Source organism: Astyanax mexicanus, chromosome 8, assembly GCF_023375975.1.
Source record: "Astyanax mexicanus isolate ESR-SI-001 chromosome 8, AstMex3_surface, whole genome shotgun sequence".
NCBI classification, from domain to species: Eukaryota; Metazoa; Chordata; class Actinopteri; order Characiformes; family Acestrorhamphidae; genus Astyanax; species Astyanax mexicanus.
Window position 1 is genome coordinate 56,388,008 of NC_064415.1, and position 20,464 is coordinate 56,408,471.

The 20,464-nt window shown below is 36.7% G+C and overlaps 2 protein-coding genes across 2 annotated transcripts; one reads left to right on the forward strand and one right to left on the reverse strand.

Moving 5' to 3' along the window:
* Nucleotides 1-108: 108 nt before the first annotated feature.
* Nucleotides 109-11,639, reverse strand: fzr1b (fizzy/cell division cycle 20 related 1b). The gene is made up of 15 exons (XM_007250655.4): nt 11,390-11,639; nt 9,031-9,180; nt 7,920-8,012; nt 7,746-7,809; nt 6,792-6,919; nt 6,230-6,312; nt 5,787-5,892; nt 4,685-4,762; nt 4,215-4,280; nt 3,553-3,655; nt 2,888-3,069; nt 2,123-2,356; nt 1,471-1,575; nt 1,278-1,370; nt 109-588 (listed from the first exon to the last, which is right to left on the reverse strand). Exons 2-15 carry the CDS (start codon nt 9,103-9,105, stop codon nt 547-549), a joined length of 1,452 nt encoding a protein of 483 aa, XP_007250717.3. The 5' UTR covers nt 9,106-9,180; nt 11,390-11,639; the 3' UTR covers nt 109-546.
* A 4,437-nt stretch (nt 11,640-16,076) lies between these two features.
* On the forward strand, nt 16,077-20,369 carry prdx1 (peroxiredoxin 1). The gene is made up of 6 exons (XM_007250652.3): nt 16,077-16,183; nt 17,545-17,663; nt 17,846-17,999; nt 18,087-18,209; nt 18,977-19,107; nt 19,926-20,369. The coding sequence occupies exons 2-6, from the start codon at nt 17,558-17,560 to the stop codon at nt 20,009-20,011; spliced, it is 600 nt and encodes a 199-aa protein (XP_007250714.1). The 5' UTR covers nt 16,077-16,183; nt 17,545-17,557; the 3' UTR covers nt 20,012-20,369.
* Nucleotides 20,370-20,464: the final 95 nt, after the last annotated feature.

The following is a 20,464-nucleotide window of genomic DNA, read 5'->3' on the forward strand; positions in this document are numbered from 1 at the left end:
GATTCAGACACTGAAGCGGTCTCTTATTTTTTCCATAGTTGAAAGTCATTAACAGATACAGAACAAAACAGAACAGTCACTCAATAAACAGCCGCTTTGAGGCATGAATCTCATAAACTACTCGCAGGGATCCTGCAGTAGTGTTTATTTTATAGGGATATCTGTCCCATAACATGATCTCTGCACATAGAAAATACTGAAAATAGTGTAACATAACAGCCTTATGAGTGAGAACCGTTACAACAGGCATATAGCTTAAACCATCTCTCTCTACCCATCTCACAGAACACCGCGTCCTTTTGGTCTTCCATGTTTTACAGTAATATTAAAGACAGGAGTGTAACGTAAACAGGGACCCCCTCGAGGGGTGTGGCTTTAATGAAAGACATTGCTTTAGGAAGTGTGGGGAGAGACAGAATCACCCCTGGTAGAAAAGAAAAAGAGATAAAGAGGGAGTAAAGTTGGGTTCTGTCTCTGTAGAGGGTTCTGGACGTTTTGTTCGATGTGCTGAAGGGACAGTGCCCTGGGCTCCAGCGTCCACCTTCATTACCGTATCCTGGTGAACAAGTTCAACACTGACTTGGATTCCTGAGGGAGGAACAACAGCAACCAAAAAAAAAATCAGGAAAAAAGAAACATAACCTGAGTTTGTTCAGCCAGGCCACTTGTCTTGATTCAGTATAATTTCTAAATTATATTGTTTAAATCTAAAAAAAAAAAAAATCAATATAATGATAATAATAATTATTATATTTTTTTATCATTTACTTTTATTCACTTTTACACCAGGAAAAATGCTTTACTGAGTGTATTCTTAATTTCTGATTTGAGACTAATTATGTATTGATAAATTAATATCCAGAAAGAATTCCCTTTTAAAACATGCATGTATTAAAATACATTTTAATACCTTTTATATCTAAAATTTAATTATTATTACTGTATATGAATAGTTCTAATAAAGTTAGAATAAAACTGTACAAAATGTATATAAAAGTACCAACCAGAAAAAAAAATTATATCTTGTGTTAATTTGTAATAAAAAAATATATTTTATTATATTTTATGTCTTTATTAAATCACTATCCATGGTGAATTAATACATTGCCCAGAATGAGCTTAGAATAAATGAAATATGCGATGTGTATATAAATATATATATATATATAACAAGGTAATAAAAATGTTATTCAAAATGTAATTATAATGTAATAATATGATATCGACAAAACTATAATATGTATGTGTGTGTGTGTGTGTGTGTGTGTGTGTTGGACCTTGGTGCATCGTGTTTTGCTGAAGACGTTCCAGAACCTCAACGTTTCGTCTCCTGCTCCCGTCACGATGGCCTCACCATCTGGAGACACAGCCTACAAGAAAACACACAACACACACACGTTTTTGATCTACCTGCAATTTTACATTCTGCATATCATGACCCAGTATTCTATGAAGATGAGAGTGTCTCACCAGGTAGAGAACCCGGTAAGAGTGTCCGGTCAGCTTGGCCACCTGTGTAAGTGAAGGATACTTCCACACCAGGATCTGATTCTGTGAGTAACCGTGTGTGCTGACCTGAAAAACACACAGACACATGAACAGAGTAAAAACACTGTATATAATTCTAATAAACAAAACACTAATTCTAATTAACAGCTGGGGTAACACAGTGACAGATACCTAAAATCATCTTTATCTGTTAGTCCCATTTAGCTGGCGAGGGTTACGAATCAATTCAATTTTACCCAACTGAAATATACCGTATTTTATGCACTAAAAGGGACACCGAATGATAAGGTGCACTATTAATAAAGTCCAGTGAGCACTGGATGTTAATCTACACAGATTTCTCTCTTGAAATTTTTTTATCTGAAATTTCCAGATTTTCACTAAGGCTGGGTGCAGCAGCAGCAGGCTACAGACTGATAATATTCTCCTCTAAATGGCGAAAGAGCTAGAGCTTAGCGGGGTTAGTGGCTAATGCTAATACTGCTCCAGGCTCGTTGCTGGAGAAACTTTCCGCTAACTGTCATTCCTTTATAATGCTGTACTTCAGCGGAGTGGCTTTACTGTGGCTTTTACTATATTTAATGTGTTATATGAAGTGTGAAGTCTCTCTCACCAGTTCATTGGCGTGTTTGGACCAGGCCAGGTTGCAGACCTGTGAGCCGGTGTCTGTACTCTGCAGGGCCTGTCCGGTCAGAGTGTTCCAGAAGCGCAGGCAGCGGTCGGCGGTTCCTCCACCGGACGCCAGCAGGCCGTGCTGATGAGGCGACCAGGCGATGGCTTTTACTGCCGCTAGATGCTCACTGTACTGCTGCACAGGCTGCAGACTGGAACTGTTCCACACCAGCAGCTACAACACACCAACACCCTGCAGTTATGGTTCTGATACTGCTTCTTCAGAGAGATAAAACAATATAATAATAATAATAATAATAATAATAATATATACATACCAATTAGCTCCCCCTTCTGCCCTGCCTCTAAACCCATACATCACCCAGTGCCCCTCCCAAACTACTCCTCCCATTCTTTTTGCCTTTTTAACATTTGAGCAAAGAGTGGAGTCAGCTAAAATCAGTTGAATTAGTTAGCCTTTAAAAGGAACTAAAAATCTTTGTTTTTTTTTTCTTTTGTGTTTTTTCTATACTGTATAATTGCTTCAAAGCACTTATAGTATTGATCGATTGAAATTAGTAACAGACAGGGATTTAGTTTAAAGGTGTTTAAACCTGATCAGTAGATGGCAGTGCTGCCTTCTTCTTCAGATCCCACTGTTCTTATTTTATAAAAAACTACACTTCTCTTCTACTTACTTTACTTTGACATTATTGTGGTGCATATTGCATCACCAGGATCTTAGCAGTACACACGACTACTTTACCTTGTTGTCATTTCCTCCAGAGGCGAGATGCTGGTGGTCTGGGGACCACTTTAGTCCACACACTTCCTGCCGGTGGCCCTGCAGCTTCCTCTCCATAGGTGGAGGGGTACGCACGTCCCGCTGCAGGATCACCCTGTCCCGACTGCCCGAGGACAGCTGCTCTCCGTTCCACGCCAGCGCCCCTGAGGATGAGCAGACATCCCGGACTGTTATTAAATAGCCGAAGATTTTAATGATGTCTTGCTACAACACACTGTGTTATGTGTGGTGCAGTGGATAACACCACCCCCTGCTAGTGAGCTACCACATCATGTGCAAGAGTAGGGTTCAATTCCTGGTTTGGGTGACTGAATGCTGCACTACACCAATAATAGTCCTTTGGCAAGACTCCTAACTACACCACATTGGCCACATCTATAATAGAAATAACCTTGTAAGCTTCTCTGGATAAGAACGTCAGCTAATTTCCATAAATGGACCAAAAAAATGGACCACACTCAATCATCTTATCAGCTTATCACCTCAATGACCTGACCTGACCCTCACCTGTTTATGGCTGTGACTCAATACTCAAAACTACCCTTTCCTGTCTGCTTTCACTGACTTTGCCTGATCTGTAGCTCATGGCCTTAAGCAATATTAGGCACATATGTTGTGATACCAACCGACACGGGCTGAGTGCCCTTCCAGGCTGGTCAGCTTCCTCCCTCCGGCTGCGTCCCAAATCTGCACAAAGCCTTTATGGGTTCCAACTGCAACCAAGCTTCCCTGTGGAAAACAAATATACAGTTACAAAAATCTAAATCAGTGATGCTCAACTGGTGGGTCTGGACCCAAAAGTGGATTGTGGACATGTGCTGGGCGGGTCGTGGACAGCTTGTAAAACATAAATGCATTTAAAAAATGTTTTAAATAATCAATGCTTATCTGATTTTGTACTCGATTTTTATATTAGGGGGAAAAAAGAGACAGAGATAGTTTCTTACTAATGAACTCTGAATGCAGAGATATGCAGATAAGTAAAATACCAAATTTGTAGCCTAATTTATTTTGTATAGTTTTGATACTAAATTTTATTGTAGTAACTTTTATACATGTAGTTGTCATGTTCCTCCTCAGTTTCTAATAAAATAGCTCTTAAATGTTTTTTGAAGGCTAATTTTCTAAAATAAATTAGTTTGGTTTGTATTCTATAAAACTGGGTCAAGACTTAATGATCGTAAAAAAAATGTGAGTCCCGGGCTGAGACCAGTTGAGAAACCTGGTCTAAATGGTAACGGCAATAAAAGGTAAATACAGATGCTTTAATATTTAAGAACACACTGACCCGTTCGTTCCAGCAGACGGACGTCACAGAGTCTCCATCTACTGACAAATCGCATAACCTCGTCACCTGTGGAGAATTCAAACAAACAAAAATATACATACATTCATAAGCAAGTGATCTTAAGTTAAGGGTTAGGTGTTATACTTAATATAGTGTCTAAAAACTGTGACTGGATTTTACCAACACACCTGATTCAAATAATCAGCTCATTAACAAATCCTTTTCAGAGTTGCAGTAGGTGCGTCAAAGCAGGGAATCAACTAAAATGTGCTTAATGACCAGGGTTGGGAAAACTCTCCAAAACTGCGTATTCCAAGTCATATTTGTGTAAAATTCTGTAATATTACTCATATACATTACCTCAGTCCACATGTTTTGTTCATTACGTAAGTTCATATTAATCAATACAGTCTTCATTGTTCATCTCTAAATCTATCTACTGATCTAGTAGCACTTGTTTTCTCTCCCACCTGGCTGGTACAGGCGCTCCACAGGTAAACACAGGCCCCTAGACCCACGCTCAGGAGGTTTCCAGCAGACCAGTCCACCTGTTCACATTACAAAAAAAAAAAAAAACCAAACACACCAGTTCAGTTTCAGTATATCAACTTAAATCATTCCAATATCATCTGTGAAAACCTCTGCTCGTAGCTTTGTACTGGAAGAGGACACATTATGTACGCTTGCAGTAAAAGAAAGCGAGAAAAGGCACCAGCCATTGCTAACAGGTTGCATCATTCAACTCTTACAAAGAGTCTGGACACAAACGCTGCAGAGGGTGAAGCTGCTGCGCTACATGCAATAATGCTGTTAGAGTTTGTAACAGCTTTCAGTGCAAGTTCTCTATTGAGTGCACGGACGTTTTTCAGATATGGTTACAATAATATTGTACTCATTTTTAAAATAATCACAACTTTTAAATTATTTAAAATTATTAAACTGTTATACTGTATGCAGAGTTTAGAAAGACATTTTTTGTATTGTTATAAAACGTTTGTATAATTGTTATAATTCTGATTTTCAAATGAAATGTAAAACTTACTGATGATCAGTGATGGTTTGGAGAGACATGTCATCTGCTGGTGTTGATCCACTGTGTTTTATTATCAAGTCAGTGCAGTTTTGTTTTCCCCCAAAATCTTACAGCACTTCATGCTTCCCTCTGCTGATAACTTTTATGGAGATGTGGATTTCATTTTCCAGCAGAACTTTGCACACTGCCCACACTGACAAAAGCACCAATCATTTTTTTTTTGGGGGGGGGGGGGGGGGGGGGGGGTTAATTGGCTGTAAGCCATAATCATCAACAATAAAATAAATTAATACTTAAAATAAATCACTTTGTGTGTAAAACATCTATATAATATAAGTTTTACATTTTGAACTGAATTACTGAAATAAAGTAACATTTTTTGGGGATGCACCTGTAGTTTTGCCCTTAATCCAAATTTACTCATTTTTAAAAGCCATAGAAAGTCTGTAGTATGGTAAATGACATCACAGCTAAGATGATACACTTTCACACTCACGCTCATGACTATGAGCATCACTGAGAGATATGGCAGAATGTACCAGGTTAAGGTAGAAGTCGTCCTGCAGCTCTGGAGCATCCAGGACCTTGAAGGGGATTTTGGAGATTTTTCTTGCAGGCTTTCGTGGCGAGCGCAACAGCTTGTGACTGAAAACAAATGGACAGGCACAGGTGCACACACACACACACACACACACACGCACACACACACTATCAGTGCTGGGACAGAGGTGACATTGGCCACATCCACTGTGTGAGAATTAATCATGTGGAAAAGAAGAAAAAAAATGACCACACTTTAAAGAAAAAGGTGTCAAATACAGGACCTTGTTTGGTTCCCTACAGATTTTGGTTGTTTTTTTAAGATTTTTTATTTTATTATTTTTAAGAGTCATCAAATGAAGCTTTTAATGACATTTTTGGTAGTAAAATAAAGAAAAATACTTTAGTTAAAATTTCCTCAAAATAAAAAAAAGTGAGTTACCTCTTGTTGCTGAGAGGAGAGAGGGAATATGGGGAGATTTCATTGCCGCTGTCCAAAGGCACTCGCTTTGTGTGGATGGTGTACTGAAACACAGAAATGAAATTATGGGATTTACCTTTACCTTTACCTTCTGCTATATGTAGAGTCAGGACTATTAGCAAGGAATTAATTATATTATAATTCAAATGAATCACACACAGAACGCCATATTGAGAACTTTACAAATACAGATGTTTTACCGACTTAAGAGAATATGTTTTTTTTAGTCCAAAAAAAAACTCAGCTAAATGAACATCAACAATGCTAGATACAATATTAAAGGGTAGCTAAACAGATTTTAGTTGACTCCACCCTCAGATCATATTTGGAAAAGCAAAAAAAAAAAAATGCGACGGGTAGTTTGGGAGGGGCACTGGGTGATGTATGGGTTTAGGGGCGGGGCAGAAAGGAGAGCAGAGCAGTGGACTGCCTGATGGATTTGCAAAGATGGCTGCAGAGTGAACTGACTATAAGTGAACTATAAGAATGTTGAAACTGACTTTACTGTGGCAGTGTTACTCACCCTGAAGAGGCTGTGTGTGTCCTGGCTGAGGATGGCCTGCCGTCGGTCGTCTGTGTGAGGGTCAGGGACGGTCTCGATCCCCGCCCCCAGCAGCTCGTTACGCAGCAGCGCAGCGTAGGCCACTGCATCTGTTTACATTATTTTTTATTTTATTTAAGTTTTTCAATGAAATAAGCAGGTCAAAAACAACATGAAGTTAGTTCAAAGTATCATATAGTTAGAAATATAATCATACAGCAATCAGGATGTTAGAAATATGATTATGCAGTTAGAAATGTAATAGTAACCAAAAATATATAAATCTAAGATTATCATATAATTAGAAATATTGCCATCATGCTGTTAAACATATATAGAATGCATAGAATTATGATTAAAAAGTTAAGCTATCATTATCTGTATAAAAAGTTACAATAACATAGTTATAAATATAACATTACTCTGAGGTAACACTTCATGCTCAACTTACATACTGCTATGCCATGACTTTTGGCATGTCCATTTATATTAGGCATATTGTAATAAATACTATATTTCCAACTATTGTGCAACTATTGGAGAAAACTGCCTATACCGTATTTTTTACACTATAAAACTCGCACTCAAAATAATTTAATTTTAACAAAAATCGTCAGTGCGCCTTATAATCCGGTGCTCCTTATGTATGAATTCTATCAGTCAGGTATTAAGGAGCAGTAAAGCCACTCCACTGAAGTACAGAGTTATAATACAGGAGTTTCAGTGAAGTTTCTCCAGCACTAAGGCTGGAGCAGTATTAGCATTAGCCGCTAACCACAGCACTAACCACAGCACTTTTCGCGCGTTAAGCATGCTAAAACAAGCTATGGAGGATAACCAGCTGAATTAGAAGGGAAACATGGCGACACCCTTGTTCCTTAGTAGTGTTAATGCACCGTGGTTAATTTTTTAAAATAAAAATATGGCAAAAGTTACCCTTTCCAGTGTCTGCACTTGCATCTTTCGATCTTTGATTCTGGTTGGGCGACCAGCAGTTTTCCTACACGATCAGAAAAAAAACAACAGACAATCAGCATGCTTTTTATAATTTCATATTTGCAGCCATATATTCATAATAAAACATAAAACAAAACAAGCAACACGACTTACATTAGCATAATGGAAGTTGATGCTCCAGTTGCTTCCTGCGCGAGTGGGTATGAACCTGTCCCCTGATTTAACACTGACCGGAGCATATCCGGACTGCAGATGAGAAAAAAGAATTCATTACAAATAAAACACTACTAAAACTGTAAGACTTACAGGTGGAAACTGCTGATGAAGAATGGTAGAAGCTACAATTCACAATGTCACTCTATTTCTAATTCTAGGGTTAAACTCATACAGTACAAGTGGATTTTGTGGGCAAATGTATTATTCTGAACTGCTGCACCAGTTAAATAATAATAATTCAGATACATACAATAAGTGAAGAGTAGAGACAGCATTTATATTTAACTGGATGTAGTTATATTCAGTAGTTACATTATGTTAAACACTTTTATAAGAGTGTAATACTGTGTCCCATCTGTGCCCTAAATTATAGATCTTGGGTTTATCCTAAAAATTCGACTTTAAACAAAAATCTTATTTGTCTCCCCTCTTCTGTATGAGTTGTGTATGAGCTAAATATCTAAATTCTTGTGTTGTTTGAAACTATAAATAAAGCACAAATATAAATGCCATTCTTATCTTGTTAATTTATGTATGGCTAACTTTGAGTACATCCCTATGTTCATTAGGCAGGACGTTTTTTAAAAGGCAACTGAATCACATTTCTTACAAAGTATCTAATACAATAATAAAAAAACATGGATTTAACTCTTAACAGTATAAAATACAGTGGAAATACAGGAAAAAAAGGCTCATCCTTGTGAAATTTTAAACAAATCCCATAACTATTTTTATTTTATTTGTCATTATTTGCACCGGTTTTGCCCCATTCATCCCGACAAGTTAAGATCTGAGAGCAAAGCACTGCGCAAAATGTTTTTTTATTATTTTGACCTTCATGGTAATTCAGTTATCCTCTTAATCATAAAGTATGGAATCATTTTAACCAGTACTTTTTAAGTACTAATTAGAAGGTCAAATAATGTCAAATATGTGGTTAAATGTTTTTATCCTTTGTTTCAAGGGTATTTCTAACCCTGACTGGCTGCTATCTCATAGAATATCCTTCTTATCCCCTATCTTTGTTCTGAATTCAGTTTTTGCTCACCTTGGTCAGTTGACCCTCCGGTACATTCTGGTGATTGATCTGCCGCAGGAGGCGTCTCTCATAGTCCTGGTCCATCTCCTCCTGAAGCCACCGCTCTGGCTCTGCCTCTGGCTCAGTCTGCACACGCAGATCCCCAGAGCGCGCCCATCCCTGAGCAAAAAAACACACCGAGTCAAACCGTGTCACTGCCAGCGCCACACGGTCCCAACAGTGACTGACTAAACGAGTGGAGATGAGTGTGAAAGAAAAAAACAGTGAGGAACCTCTACTTTAAGGATGATATGGGTCATCACTTTTGTCTTGTTTTTTTTTGTGATTCTACTGTACACTTTCAGTGCACTTGATTTATTTTTATTACATCTACCAACAACTTATAATCTACTGTCCACAAACACAGACATACTGTTCTAATACTTTTAATTTATATTCTAGTTATTAGAAAGTTTAACTTCTCTAGGCTTTAGTTTAATACATAATACATTCTACTGAGTTAATAAATTGTCCCTCTGATTTAGTATATTATTTATATTTAACAGATTATCTCTTTAGCATAATAACTAGCTTAAAACATTTCTTGACTTGACTGAAATAATTCCTATAGTTCTAAAACAAAATGATTAATTAATAAATAGTTCCTTTAGTTTAATACATAACTGTAATTAAATTTCTTTTTTAATAACTAAATCATTTTTCCTGACTCAATAAATCGTTCCCATATTTGTATAAAATCTTTTTAACATTTAATAAATAATTGCTTCAATTTATTACATAATTCTACTGATTTAAAAATGTGTTCCTCTGATTCAGTATAACATTCATATATGATTTTTATATAGTATATCATTCACATTTAACAAATTGTTTCTTTAGTGTAATAACTAGCTAAATACTTTTCTTGACTTAATAAATAAGTCCCATAGCTAAATAAATAATTCTTTTATTAATAAATCATTTTTCCTAACTTAATAATTCATTCCCACAGTTGTGAAAAAAAAAAATATTATTTAACAAATAATTCCTTTAGTTTAATACATAATTCTTCTGATTTATTAAATTGTTCCTCTGATTTAGTATAATATTCATATTTAACAAATCGTTTCTTTAATTGAACAACTAAATCATTTTTCAAAAATCTAAATAATAGTTTTATAAAAAATAAATGATTATTTAACAAATAATTCCTTTAGTTTAAAACATTCTTTCAGCTTAACTAATCATTCTAGTTTATTCAATTCAGTTTAATTTTTTACACATTTCAGCTGTCACTTCTCAGACAGGGGAATATAACGTTAGATATGACAGGACTTTTAATGGTATTTAAATAACTGAGTTAAAATCCACATGATCAGCTGAACTGTGTGTTATGGCTACTAGTATAGAAATATAAAGAATAAGAATAATATTTTATTTTGCATATTCTCTCTCTTTACAGCGTTGCTATGGAAGGTAACACACACACAACACACACACACACACACAGTCAGCAGCAGCAGCTTTATCGATCAGTAATATCTGATCAGCGCGGTTTAGTTTAGCTGTAAAATCTCCGGTCCGGCAGGACTCGGGCGGATTTATCGCTGTCAAAACCTACAGAATATTTATTTATCGCGGTTAAAATCCTGCGGTTTGCGGAGAGACAGAGGGTTTCAGCCGGCCAGGTGTTCTGTCAAGTTATGCCACCCATCCATCTGTGCTCCCTAAAGCCACTGCGCATGCGCTGACCTACACTTTTTAATTATTTCTCGTGGCTTTTTTTTTATATATAAATCTATTACAACCAGGGCTGACTGTCATTGCAAAAAAGTGTAAATTAAAATGTATAATAATAAAACAATAATAAATAAAAATAAAATAAAAAGCAGTTTGTAATGATCTCTCATTGCCATAAATTTACCATGATATAGTGATTAACAAACTATTGCTCAAATTATGGCTCTTTTTTGTGCTTTTTTAATGAATAAAAATTCACTTAAACAATTCAATAAAAATAAAAAACATAACATGCATAAACATATATATAGGAAATGGGGGGATTTTTTTATTTATATTACATTTACGAATTTAAAATTTAGCTAACATTATAATTAGATTAATTATATAATATTGATAATAATATCTCATGTTTAACATTATTAAAACCACTTTTAAGACACGTAAGTTACCATGTACAAAAAAAAATCACCATCAAAATGATTAATAATAAATCTTATCAAGTCACAATGCCAAAACACATGTGAGAACATGATCTAAAATGTTGCCTCTTTTGTATTTTTACAGTTAAATATACACTAGGGTAGCACGGTTTGACAAGGTAGCACAATTTGACACAACACCAGCTAACAGCAGTGGCTCAGCTAACCTGTCGGTGCGGGTTATCAGCCGCACTGAGGGCTCATTCTGGGACCGTCAGCCGAAAAACCCCCTCCGAGCCTGAGGTGAGCTCCAGCATTCAGCGCGGAGAGGCTCTCTGATAGAGGCCGGCTGCTGTCCTCCTGTTCCCGCTGCGGGTTTCTCCGGCAGCGCTGTGTTTCCGCAGATATTCAGCTGAACAGCTCCAATGTTTACGTTTGATGCCGAAGATGGCGACGATCAGTCAGCTGCGCTAGAGAGATAGCGGCCACGCGGGGGCGCTGCAGCTCACACTACTCACCCAACACCCTCTACAACTATCTATCTATCTATCTATCTATCTATCTATCTATCTATCTATCTATCTATCTATCTATCTATCTATCTATCTATCTATCTATCTAATGGAGAAAACATAGAACACTGGTGACCCTTCCCAGGAGTGACCACCCCACCTAAATTACTCCAAAAGGGCATGGGCCACTTATCCAGGAGGTCACACAAGAGAACCCAGAAGAAGATTTAAAGAATTGTACGTCTCACTTGCCTAAGTTAAGGGTTATGCTCTCCATATTATTGTACCAAGATCTTGATAATAATTCTTGAATACTGAACTCTGGGTTGGTGAGGCTCTTCTGACTTAACATGTAGGAAACCCAACCTGTAGGAGCATTCCAGTTAAAATGTCCCACTAGGAACTATAGGAAATTCCAACTTCCCAGTTCAAAAGGAACGCAGCATGATGTGAATAAGCTAAACAACAATGAGCCAATCACCTCTCGCACACAGTGTGCAGTGGGCTTTAGTTATATAAGACGTGTTTGGCTTATTGTTGTTTAACTTGTTAGCATCATCCTCATGCAGAGGATGCTTATAACAGAGGCCCACTGATCTCAGTGGATGTAATAAGTTTTATATAAGTTCAGGCTTGTCTGTGAGCAGATCCAGCAGAGAGCTGAAGGCCCGTGGGAAGCAGCAGTGGATTTGAGGTTAAACAGCACAGCAGATAATGACAGGGGGCCGGGCTAGGAGGAGCCTTAGAGGGATTTAATGGTGCTAGTTTGGTGCTAGTGGGTGGAATAATCATACTTGCTGCCTTACAGTGGAAAATCTTTGCAGAGAAAGCAAAACATCCAATTATTATCAATATATTGGTACATTAATATTGAGGACATGGCCTACACAACTCAAAGTCGAGGCTGCATTCAAGATGGGCTGCATTTTCACTTCAAATCGCTTTTAGAGTAATTTGAAGGCCGCAAATGATGTATCCTTCCCAGCTCTGTCATGTTTGAACTCAATCAAGCGCATATGTAAAGACTTTAATAACAAGAGAAGTAATAAAGAAAGTAGTCTGAATAAACAGGGTCAAAACTGGTGAACAGGAGCACACAGGAGAAAACATACCAGGGTCGCAATACACAGTCCAGAGTTCGGTACACAGGTAGCATGGTGCATGTAGTGTATAACCATTAGCCACACGTTTAGTTTAGAGCATGGTTTTCTCCAAATTTTGTCACTGCTAAACCAACAGCACAGACCAGCATGTTTTGTGTTTTAAATGCTGATATGCTGGTCAGAAAGTACTAGACCTGCATGCAGATGGTGAAGCAGATAAACATTTCATGCTGCCTATGCTGTTTTCTTTTGGCAGGGTGTCAATTTCCACCTGGAACTTAGGACACCTTAGATAGTACAATGCTGGAAGTGCAGGATCACCCTGAGTGGTGTAAGACTGCAAATAACCCTGTTTAATCTTTAACCATTGTAACATATAGGGAAAACATTTAGGGTATAGAGGTGTAATCGGAGATTTGTAGTTTTCTTTTTCACTTTTTGAGTTCTACTAAATAGACTTCTGCTAAGTGATGGTGATAATAAGATAATATAATAATAAGATAATAATCAGTAAGAGATTATAATCAGTAGGAGATCATAAGTGGTGTGATACAAAGAAATCACATGCTATCCTTCACATGTCCATCTTCCCAGTGGTTGGGAAATGGATTAAAAGTAGGGGAAATTCTAGTACAAAAAATAATGTTTTCTGTATTTTTAAGTTTCACTGGATACCATGAGATAACATAACTTGTTTTTTATTGTTTCCTTTAGTAGTTTAAGACAAATAAAATAATTTCCTCTTCATTACATATTCCATATTCCATCACAGTTTAATGGATTTCTGGAATAAGAAAACATATATATAACATCAACATGAATAGGTGGGGCTAAGCAGCTGATATATATATATATATATATATATATATATATATATATATATATATATATATATATATATATATATATTTAAATCATATAAGCCTATTAGCCATTACATTAAGACCACCTACATAATATTGAGTAGGTCTGCTTTGTGCAGTCATAACGGATCTGACTATTTGAGGCATGGACTTCTAAGGCACAAGATGTCTGAAATCATCCTGTGGTATTCTGGTAAGACACCAACATATTATTTCACATTATTTGACATTTCTCAACACTACTTTTACGAGCAATAGTGACATAATAAGTTACATCAACATTGCTGTAAAGGTGGTGCTGAGACACATCAAATCATTTCCATTTTATTCCATGTTCATATTCCATCACAGTTTAATGGTCTGGCCCTCTGGAAAAAAAATAAAACCTTTATTTGAAGCCATCACACAACCATACAGTCTTTGTTTGGCCTTAACCCTTTGAACACCCTGAAGATTCGCCACAAAGGCCCACACAGGCCTCAGCATAACTCGCTCTGCTGCTAATGCCATGGACGCTAATTATGCTCATATTTGTGTGTTTAAAAGAGATTTCCCCTTGAGTGAGATGGTGGTTTGAGGCATTCATTTGATCTGAAGATCACAGCTGTGATTTAATATGCGCTCATTGTGTCCAGGTCCCTCTCATCAAGCCCTTCATGTTGCACCCATAGCAACAAGACAGACTGAGCGAGAGGAGGAGAGGGGATGGAATCAGTGCTGTAGAGGTGAAGTGTGCAAATGACAGCTTCTTCAACGTCCAGGTCCAGGACTGTTCAGCAAAATTGTGTTTCTCAAATGTTGATCTTTTATTGTTTCTGTTGAATTAATTTTATGATTTCAAGTCATAAATGTTTCTCCTAAAATTGTTAGGAAAATTTCCAAAAACTAGATTAGATTTTAGAAGATAAGAACTAAAGCTTTGCAATGCTAATTCAACATATTCATCTGAGCAGCAGGAGACAAACTCGGCTTTGTTCTTTCATCTGATCAAATTTTTGATTACGGAGAGTTCCATTTATCTTAGACTTAACCTTTATCACCCTGCATCTAAAAAAAATCATGACCCAGGTATGCTTAATTTTATGGTCTATACATTGTCAATGCCATTTTGTGTTAAGGTATAAACAGGGAATTACGTGTGCTAACCACTTCCTCCAGTGGATGAGGAAAAGAGAGCAAACACCACATCAATGGAGCAACTCCTAAATTGTGTCACATCAATGATACAATACAAGGAAGTAAGACATAAAAAAATTCCTGAAAGTGTGAGATACACAGGCGCGGCCCTGATAACAGTAAAACCTTTTTTCCGCCACAACTGTCCTCCTCCACAGGTGAAGCTAACATTTTTAATCAGGTAAAATGTTCTGTTCTTATGTTCACTCAGTTACTTCCCTAAATTCCTGGATAGTTAGTGGTTAGCAAGCAGATGTGAGTATTTACTTGTTTTAAAAGGAATCATATCTACAACTACTTTTCCTGCATTTTTAGACAAAAAAGTTTGACTTAAAATGTTAACAGTGTTACTTGTACTGTTGACCCTCAATTATAGGAGACGTGCAAAGATAGCCTGTTTCAATTATTTAATTATATACAGCCTCAGGCTCGTGCTGTGCAGCATTCAGCTTGCCTGCTTCTCTGTGAGCTGTGGCGAGCAGCTGCTCACCGTGGCGGGGATCAGCCTGGAGCTCCAACGAGTTGTCATGAAACCCTTGAGCGCTGGACCATGTGGATCGCGCCCACAGCATTGTGCATGTGTTACGACTTATTCGGTTGGTAGATCCTGCTGCCTGTGTGGTACGCATGCTTGAAATACAGAAATCCTTACAACCAAGCTGAAATGTTTACAATAAAGTAAAAAAAAGTTCCTTTATTCAATTTATCATGCATTCTTTGTTCCAGCGCCCCACAATGAGTTTATCTCTCCTCAGTATACATGTGTTAGTATTTTAATTGACACCATGAATATAAATATAATTGCATTTTACATTTTTTAAACAAATGGCATCACTAGTTTTTAAACATCTTTTCCACTCAAGGTTTCGTAACTTATTTATGTTCACATAAGTATATTTCTTTGAAATAACAAAAATAACTTCAGTGTGACTTTATTTGGCACAGTAAGAATTTCTGTGCACTACAGTCACCCCAAGTCTATGATACCAAACATACTGAATGGCTCCTACACACAAAGAGCTGTTGTAGCACTACTCAGCACAGCCGAAACCTAATATGTGTTACAGATTTGGCTCAGAGTATTCCCATCGCTGTCTCATTCAGGGTTTCTTGCGTATTAACAGAGAAAGAGAAGAAAAAGTGCAGAGTCATGCTCGCACAGGGAGAACAGACCCACTCACTACTGCACTCAGCCAGCGGACAGCGAGCTGGAATCAAAACATCGCGAGATTTCAGCAGGACCGCGTAGAGGAGCATGAAGTGTTTAGGCAAGTCTCGCGGGATTTGGGCGACTGTATATAAGCATAAACACAGCTCTGTCCGGTTTACTTTTCGAGTTCACACAGACCCCGGAGGAGCAGCTGAGGGTAAGAACCCCAACTAAACTAAAATTCTGCAGATTTACTTTATATAACGGTAGTTTAGGATTAGAACATGCAGATATCTGACTTGCTTTGCGTAGAATAACGTCCGAATGTGAGAATTTCAGCTACGTTAGAGAGTTAAACCCTCCGGATATCAACAGGTTTCAGCTTTTGTAGTTTAGTTAGCTAGTTATATTTTTTAAGGTTCAACGTTATTTAGACTTAAAAATCACTTTTAGTGAATAATGTGACACAATTGTGGCCTGTAACAGTTTATTCTTGTTTTGAATGAATGAATGAATGCTCAAATTGTTGTCATGTTGTAAGTTATATTTAATAAAAACTTTACGTTAACTAGGATTTAGGGGTTGATTCAACAACGTATTGTCTATATTAGCTAGTATTACTAAACGGGCTTCTGTGAAAGAAACTGATCTGGTCATAATAAGTTATTTCTTTTTGTCTTTGTATGTATATTTAATAAATACTAATTATCAAAAAACGTATAGTATTAATACATATTATTTTGTCAGCATGTTTGGGTGTATAAACCCTATAAGAGTTAAATTCCGAAAAAAGGACCAATACATTTTCATACAGCTATCAACAGGTGTGCCTGTAACAGTTTAATCTTCTTTAGAATGAATGAATGAATGAATGAAAAGGAACTGATCGTCATAAGTTATCTAACTACCTTAAAGAGTTTGTCTTCATGGGAGTGTGCAGGTGGCTAGAATTGTGTTAAACATAAAAAATGCCCTTTTCATAGAATTATTCATTTCTTGTTAGTTCAAGCATTGAATGAATACTAAAATATCTCAACAGTTATATTATTAATAAATATTTTTTAACAGCTTTCAGCATGTTTTGGTGCTATAAACCTAATAAAACGTGTATAAAAAGTGGTTTGCTCTGAAAGCCCTGATAAAATTGCAGTTGGCTGAGTATACTACTAATACTACTGACCCAGAGTGGTCAGACAAAGTCAGACTGGGAACTGTGTTTTATACCTTAAACTTTTTGATAACCGAGGTCGTCTGAAGATTTTTGGACCTTAACACCGCCATAAATGTTACAAAACTGAGGAAGTGCAGAAAGTCCAGGCTGTAGTTTCATTTATCTGATGAATGAAGGTTTTATGCTAAGCTCTTTGTGTGACGGCTGAAAGTTAGATATTGTTTTTTTTATGAGGAATCATCTTTCCTTCATTTGTATTTGTACTTTTTGTGTCTTCTAGACTCGTTGCAGCCTTACAATTTCATTTTTTAGTCTTTTCAAATGATAATTTAACATTTTACTAGTTTTTGCACGTTACACTTTCAGTTTCCTGTTTTTTTTTATGGAATCTTTGTTCCTCTTTTCAGTCCAACAGATAAAATGGCAGCTGGCAACGCAAAGATTGGCCACCTTGCTCCTGATTTCACAGCCAAGGCTGTGATGCCAGACGGCCAGTTTAAGGACCTCAAGTTGTCTGACTACAGAGGTATGTTAACACAAATTATGGGGTTTAAATATAATGAATACCCTACCGCTCTATTACCATCTGTTATAATATGCTTTGCAGTACATTACAACTCTGCTTCCCTTTGCATATAGTTTTCATGTTTACAGTAAACATTTGGTGCTGTTGAGTTTTCTAACGTTTAACATACTTTTTGCCTTCAGGGAAGTATGTAGTCCTATTCTTCTACCCTCTGGACTTCACCTTTGTTTGCCCCACTGAGATTATTGCCTTCAGTGATGCTGCTGAGGAGTTCAGGAAGATCGACTGCGAGGTTATCGGCGCCTCTGTTGACTCGCACTTCTGTCATCTGGCCTGGTGAGTGTTCATGACTTAGTCATAATAACTTAATCTATAAAATTTCACATCAGACTACAAATACTAAGCATTATTTCTGTCTGTCAGGATAAACACCCCCCGGAAACAAGGTGGTCTTGGACACATGAATGTTCCTCTGGTGGCAGACACCCTCCGAACCATCTCCAGAGACTATGGTGTGCTTAAAGAGGATGAGGGCATTGCTTTCAGGTGTGTTAAGAGGAAACATAATGTTTTATGCATGGGGTTAACATTTGACTTCCAGTATGTACATTGCAGATTAAAATGTCCCTACATTTGTTTGAAGACTAAAAATAAAAAACATTTGGTTTGAGGTGAGTTAATTATATATTAATAGATATTTTGTTTTTTTTGGAGAATTAGTAGTAAATAAAATCAATTTAAGTCACAGTGATTACCTTTAAGCTGTAGATTTCTCTAAATTAAAGGCTGTAAAGATCATAAAGAAGTAAAGAAAGTGATCAAATGGAATGTTTAAATGGGGGCATATAAAACATTGAAAACTGTTTATTACACTTGTTTTAAAATAGAAATAAAATACAGAATAAAATATCTAAAGATGAGTTTTTAAATAAAAATTGTACTGCATTCAAAAATGTGTTATCAAAAATAGTTGTTAAATTTTAAATGTGTATATATTGTTTTATAGATACTATCATAATTTTATATGTGATATGTATAAAATATTCATACTGTAAAATGCTTTTGACAAAAATAGCAAAATGTTAATCATATTGACAAAAGGATAAAGACTGTACTATTTCTAAAGCAAATGAAAAAAAAAACAAGAGTAATATTAAATTCTTATATATCATATAATATTGTTATAAAGTATTACTATTTTCACCTCAAAGAAGAAACAAGCTGCAGTTTAAAAAAAAAAACTGATTTTGTTACCTCTGTACATTTCTTGCATAATTGTCTCTTAAATCCACTTTAAACGCTTTCTTTTTCAGAGGCCTCTTTATCATTGACGACAAAGGCACCCTTAGGCAGATAACAATCAACGACCTGCCAGTGGGCCGCTCTATTGATGAGACCCTGCGCCTGGTCCAGGCTTTTCAGTACACCGACAAGCACGGAGAAGGTAAATTAGTCTTCATATTTATCTTTACAGTCTGAATGCATTAGTTTTTCACTGGTCATCGTTGCATGAATGAAATTAGTTTGGTCATGGTGAGCTGTTTTTGCTGCTATTTTGGGCGCAGTGTGATTTCAGCATGAGGATGTAGTCATGGGGTTGCTTAATCATGATTAGGAAAGGCCCAGATTTATGCAAACACAACCAAGACCATACCTAAAAAATTTATAAAGACTATAGACTTACGCACCATCATTCCTATAATATTTCTAAATAAATAAATATATTTTGCAATTAGTTGTCCCAAATGCAGTTAATTAACTAAGACACATTTAATGCCTAAACAGCCCAGAACAGTTTTCAGTAGTTGCGCACTGGAAATACAAGGCTAAGGTAGCTAATGAGTAATAAAGGTGTGTATATTCATTATTATGCTACAGTTAGTTCTGACCCTGCAATGTGATTGGCTGAGAGGTGTTCTATGAGTGCCATTATCACCTGGTAATGCACTGTAACATACAGGTAACCTAGCAACGATGCAGCGCTTACAAGCCAAACAGCACAGCTACAAACAGAGCACTTTAACACAGAATCTTTCAATAAACAGCAATAATATACTTAGTTTATGCTATAACATGTAATATTGAAAACAGCAAAGCAGTGGCATTATTAGAGTTTATTGCACTCCCTCTCGTCTATTATTGCCTAAGTATTGTAAAATCTTCATGCCCAAGTCATAACACATACCCAAAACCTGGTCAGGTTCTCATAAATACTTGCTTATGTGAATTCTTGAAATTGTATTCCTTTCTGTTTTTTTCTAGTGTGCCCAGCCGGATGGAAGCCTGGAAAAGACACAATCAAACCTGATGTCCAGAAGAGCAAAGATTTCTTCTCCAAACAAAACTAAGCGCACACGGCTCTGCCTAATAGTCTAGCTGTCCCCACACTGGCACTGTGTATAGATAGAACCTCAGTAACCTGATTACCCCTGTAAAAGAATTGTTTAGCACTTGTAAGTGTTATTTATGTTATGTAACATTATGTGCAGTAGGGTTGGTACATCAGACAACTAAATTGATGGCCTGTGACATATTTTGTACGTTTACATGTTCATAATTTTCTGTATTAGAAAAATGTATACTGTAAAGTTGGGACCAGACTCCTTGAAACAGTTTCTGTGACAGCTATGCTCTGAGGAGAATCTTTAATAACCTCCCCATTCTCTACATTTCACATGCATTTTATAATAAATTCCTGTTCTAACATTTTGTCTTCTGTTCATTCCAACCCTGTTGAGGTGAAGAGTCTAACTCAGTTTTCATGCATCTTGGCATCATGTTCTCCTCCACCAGTCTTACAC

Coding starts and splice junctions, on each gene's coding strand:
- prdx1 (XM_007250652.3), top strand. CDS start 17,558: ATGGCAGCTGGCAACGCAAAGATTGGCCACCTTGCTCCTGATTTCACA. Junction 18,000..18,086: donor CACTTCTGTCATCTGGCCTG/GTGAGTGTTCAT, acceptor TCTGTCTGTCAG/GATAAACACCCCCCGGAAAC. Junction 19,108..19,925: donor CACCGACAAGCACGGAGAAG/GTAAATTAGTCT, acceptor GTTTTTTTCTAG/TGTGCCCAGCCGGATGGAAG.
- fzr1b (XM_007250655.4), bottom strand. CDS start 9,105: ATGGACCAGGACTATGAGAGACGCCTCCTGCGGCAGATCAATCACCAG. Junction 1,576..2,122: donor CCAAACACGCCAATGAACTG/GTGAGAGAGACT, acceptor TGTGTTTTTCAG/GTCAGCACACACGGTTACTC. Junction 1,371..1,470: donor CTTACCGGGTTCTCTACCTG/GTGAGACACTCT, acceptor GTTTTCTTGTAG/GCTGTGTCTCCAGATGGTGA.